The sequence below is a fragment of the Podospora anserina genome, chromosome 7 (genome assembly GCF_000226545.1).
Source record: "Podospora anserina S mat+ genomic DNA chromosome 7, supercontig 1".
NCBI classification, from domain to species: Eukaryota; Fungi; Ascomycota; class Sordariomycetes; order Sordariales; family Podosporaceae; genus Podospora; species Podospora anserina.
In genome coordinates, this window is record NW_001914854.1 from 2,070,036 (window position 1) to 2,074,145 (window position 4,110).

The window sequence follows — 4,110 nt, forward strand, 5'->3', positions numbered from 1 at the left end:
AATTATTCCTCATGTTGTCCACGCTAAACACCCAGCAGTACTGAAACTCGGGGATCGCGTCCCGAATGTTGGCAAACAGCTTGTCCTTGTTCTCGCGCGTCTTCTTGGACACCTGGGTCAGGTGGTAGACCTTTGCTCTCTTTGACTTGGGCATCTTGTCGTAATATCCTTCCCGTTACCGAAAAATCGAGAGATTGCCTGTTGACAAAAAGAGACAATGTGACCAGATCGGAAAAAGTAATTCGGGGTGGTGGAATTGGGGTTGCGAAAAAGTCGAGAGGTGGGTTGGCCGCTCGCTGCTGTGGCGGGCGTTATCGACCGAAAACTGCTTGGGTCCCCCCCAACTTTTGGTTTTTTCTGCCATGGGAATTTTTGGGCGGTGAAGCGCGGTGCCCCACACCGATTGAGAGCTGCAGGCGGGATGCCCCGCCCTGATAGGAGGGGAGGTTTTTCCTTCCGAACTTTATGTCGAGGGACTTACAAAACTCACCCAATTCACCAGGGAAGCAATTGAATGAATCTAGAACAGAGATGAGCATGCGTTCACAATTCACATGGTTCATCGAGCAAAACATACTTCACTGGCAGTTCTGGTACTAGTCTCTTAAACAAACGGCTACCTACCAGCTTCTGGTTTGGCTACTTAAACATATCCTATCATGACATCCTGCCATGCATAATCAGGCCGTCAAAGCAGAGGAAAAACAGTGATTTCCTTACCTCCCGACCTTACCTATCTAACCCATCCATCTATTCCAAATGCTTTGCCGGCATTGGGTATGGAGTGACATGGCAAATTCGTGGAGGATCAAGCCTGGCGATTACTGGGAACCATATCTCCCCTCCCGTTATTATTTCCCCGGTCCGTTCCCAGTCCTCGCTTGTTCTCTTCTTTCCCATGATAAGAGCATATGATATGCTCCGAGAGGTGAACAAAAAAATAACACAAATAAATACAACAGAAAGAAAAGGTCAGAATTCGCTGTACCTTGGTGTGGTTGGTGGGTTGAGTTGGATGCTTTCTGCAAAGAAACATGGTGATAGCTTGATGACTGTCCACCGAGGCTGACAAATGCAAGACAGTGGACAAAGCTTGCTGTTGGTAAGACGATGCCCAGAAAGATCAGTCAAAATATGGACAATAACTTCCGATAGAAAGCGAACCCTGACTTTGACCGAGAGTGTGGGTGACAATATTACAATGGCCGATACACAAACCCCTACCCGTCTTGGGGGCCTTGCAGGCAGATCCATGGGGGCTGAGCTTGTTTCCTGTGAGATATACTGGCGGCTTACCCCGTTGTCGAGGGAAGGGGGATGCGAGAGAGGGAAGATGTGAAAGTATCGTAATACCCACCACAAGACATCAAGTCTTGTCAAGAGCTAAGAGTAGCGGCGCAGTTTTCTGGGAGTCTCGGGCTCACGCTTGATGTAGGGTTCATGGGGGCGAGCTTGCGGGCGATAGGCAAGATTGGGCTGATCCCGATGAGCAGATGAATTGCTCTCACGCGGCGGCTTTCGGTCCTCATCGTCGTCTTCCTTCTAGTACCGGCGAAGTTTTCTGGGATCCTCGTAGCCACCGCCTTCGTACGCACGCTTCCGGGACTCGTCGTGATCTCTCGGTCTGTCGTAATCGCGGCCACCGCTGCCACCATTGTACCCACCATGGTCTCCGCGAGGTCGAACAGGCTCCATGTTGCTTCCGGATTGGCGAGGGTTGCGATCGCGGAAACCGCCGCCAGATCTGTCATCATATGAGCGTGAGCCGCCATCGCGACCTCCATACCCACCACCACCACCACCACCACCACTACCACCACCACCACCACCACTACCACCACCACCAGGCCCATCACGACGGCCATCGCGATTGTCACGACCACCAAATCCTCCACCGGGTCCGCTAGGCGCGTTGGGGGGACCGCCAAAACCGCGATCACCACCACCAAAGCCGCGGTCACCACCTCCAGCACGACCACCGCCAAAACCACCTCCGCGGAAACCACGATCACCACCGCCGAACCCACCAGGACCGCCTCTGAATCCACGGTCACGCCCTCCCCTAAAACCACCGCCGAAGCCGCCGCGGAAACCACCACCACCAAACCCGCTGGGACCCATCGGTCTAGGCATCGCGGCCTTAGTATAGCCTCTGCCACCCAACCCGCCACCGAGACGGCGAGGTTTCCAACCCTTGACTGTGCGACCTCTCTCCACATCAACCTTGACACGGCGGTCTCTAATTCGGAGGCCATCACACTGATCTAAAGCAGCTATTTCAAGCATGCGCCAAAGGCGCATTTGTTAGTCACGCCTTACCACGGGAAAAGAGTTACCTTGAAGGCAGTATAAACGATGCGGAGGGGAAGGAAGGAAAGGGGATGCTGTTGCGAGGCAGGCATTCTTGAGCGCCGTGACTCCTGAACACAAGCACCCGTCGAACATGATGATGAAGGATGGTTTGAATGTGGGCAATATTACCTCTCATGTCTTTCTCTCGCTCGTACACAACAAACGCGTAGCCGCGGTGCGGCTTTGGCTTCTTGTTGGGCTTCTCATGGGCATGGGTGTCGCGGACGATGCGGATCTGTTTGCTCTAGGTCAGCATACGTTTTGTTTCCTCGTGGGAGTATAGTAGATAGCAACATACACGCTCAATGGGGCCAAAGCGGCCAAACTCGCGCTCAAGGTCCTTTTCATCGGCATTGTAGTCAAGACGCGCCACAATCAGCGTCTTGAAGGCATCGCCACGGATGTTGGGGTCCTCGTTTGGCTTGTCTAAACATCAGTTAGCATGCTGTAACAATAAAACCCATGGGCGAGGTGGCCGACAGTTGAGGGGACCCTCGGTCAGGAGCTTCTCGAGAGCTTCCTTCTTCTCGCGTTGCTTGCGGTCGCGCGCCTCGAGCCAGCTTTCGGTCGGGGTGTATGGGATCTCCTTGTATTCCTCCATGGCTGGGAGAAAGTCGGCAACACCAGAGATTGTCGCTGTCTTTCGCTGCTCGGGGGCCTTATCGCAGGGCGGCACCCATCGCAGAGGTGGGCGCGGCGTGAAGAGCGCCAGCAAATTGGGCGGGAGTCGGTCGGTCATCGCTGCGACGACTGAGGTGGTTGTTGTTTTGTTGTTGTGATTCCTTCTCGGCGAAAATCACAAAAGCGGGTCTTTGGGAGAATACCAACCCAGAGTCCCAGCTTGGTCAATGGAATCGGCAAGCGCAGTGTTTCCCGTTGCGCTGAAAGAGATGATAAATATTATGAGAAGTCGCGTGAGAGTTGAAATGGGGATTTGAGAATCACAACAAGCTGCCTTCTTGTCAACATCCTCAAAAAATGTGAACCGTGCATCACCCACGTCCACCCAATCGCAACCCGTTTCTCACCCAAAACCCCCCCACTTATTTTTCCCAGGGTCACTTTTCTGCCGACCTGCCCCGAGTCGCAACCAATTCCCACCCGCAGGTGATGCTCTTCTCGCTGCGAAGACGACGTCGGCGACCATGGCGGTAAAAGCACTTCATGCGATCTCCCAAGGCCGGGTATGTCCCCTTTCCCTCTATTTCCCCCCCTCCTACCCACAGCTAACCTTCCCAACAGAACGGCGTAGGAGCCTTCATCCTCCAATGCAAAAGGATAGACCTCCACTACTGCGACTGGGCCGGTAGCTCTCGAGGCATGAAGTACGTCCCTTTCCCCCCCCCCGTCCCCGTTGCCTTCCCACCCATATACTAACCCCCCCTCCCAGCGGCTTCATCAAATCCCTCCTCCCCAAATTCGCCGCCGCCCACCCCGAAATCGAATTCACCGTCTCCCCCCGCCCCGCCAAACACCCCGTCGCCATCGGCCACTACATCAACGGCCGCTCCAAGCCCATCTGCGTCCGCAACATGGAGCCCTACGAGATCCTGAAGAAGCTCGAGCTCCTCCGCGACGCCAGCGGTGAGAAGCTCAAAAAGGTCACCAAGCCCGTCCGGTCCATCAACGAGTCCGTCAGAGGGATCTGGTCCCCGTACCACGGCAACGGTATGCCTTTGTAAATTACTTTGTGTGTGGTTGCTGTGGCGGGTTGGGAATGGGAAATGGGTGCCTGTATGAAAGATATATCACAATGGC

General features: G+C 54.4%; 3 protein-coding genes across 3 annotated transcripts; 1 reads left to right on the forward strand and 2 right to left on the reverse strand.

The window, feature by feature from the left end:
* Position 1: 1 nt before the first annotated feature.
* On the reverse strand, positions 2 to 154 carry PODANS_7_7790 (uncharacterized protein; the record flags this gene model as incomplete). Its single annotated transcript, XM_001908104.1, has 1 exon — positions 2 to 154. A coding segment is annotated over one exon (153 nt), but the record flags the coding sequence as incomplete, so codon positions are not given.
* Positions 155 to 2,332: 2,178 nt separating this feature from the next.
* PODANS_7_7800 (uncharacterized protein) lies at positions 2,333 to 3,091 on the reverse strand (the record flags this gene model as incomplete). The annotated part of the gene is made up of 3 exons (XM_001908105.1): positions 2,333 to 2,596; positions 2,651 to 2,778; positions 2,833 to 3,091. The coding sequence occupies 3 exons, from the start codon at positions 3,089 to 3,091 to the stop codon at positions 2,333 to 2,335; spliced, it is 651 nt and encodes a 216-aa protein (XP_001908140.1).
* Positions 3,092 to 3,497: 406 nt separating this feature from the next.
* Positions 3,498 to 4,034, forward strand: PODANS_7_7810 (uncharacterized protein; the record flags this gene model as incomplete). The annotated part of the gene is made up of 3 exons (XM_001908106.1): positions 3,498 to 3,536; positions 3,595 to 3,677; positions 3,743 to 4,034. The coding sequence occupies 3 exons, from the start codon at positions 3,498 to 3,500 to the stop codon at positions 4,032 to 4,034; spliced, it is 414 nt and encodes a 137-aa protein (XP_001908141.1).
* Positions 4,035 to 4,110: the final 76 nt, after the last annotated feature.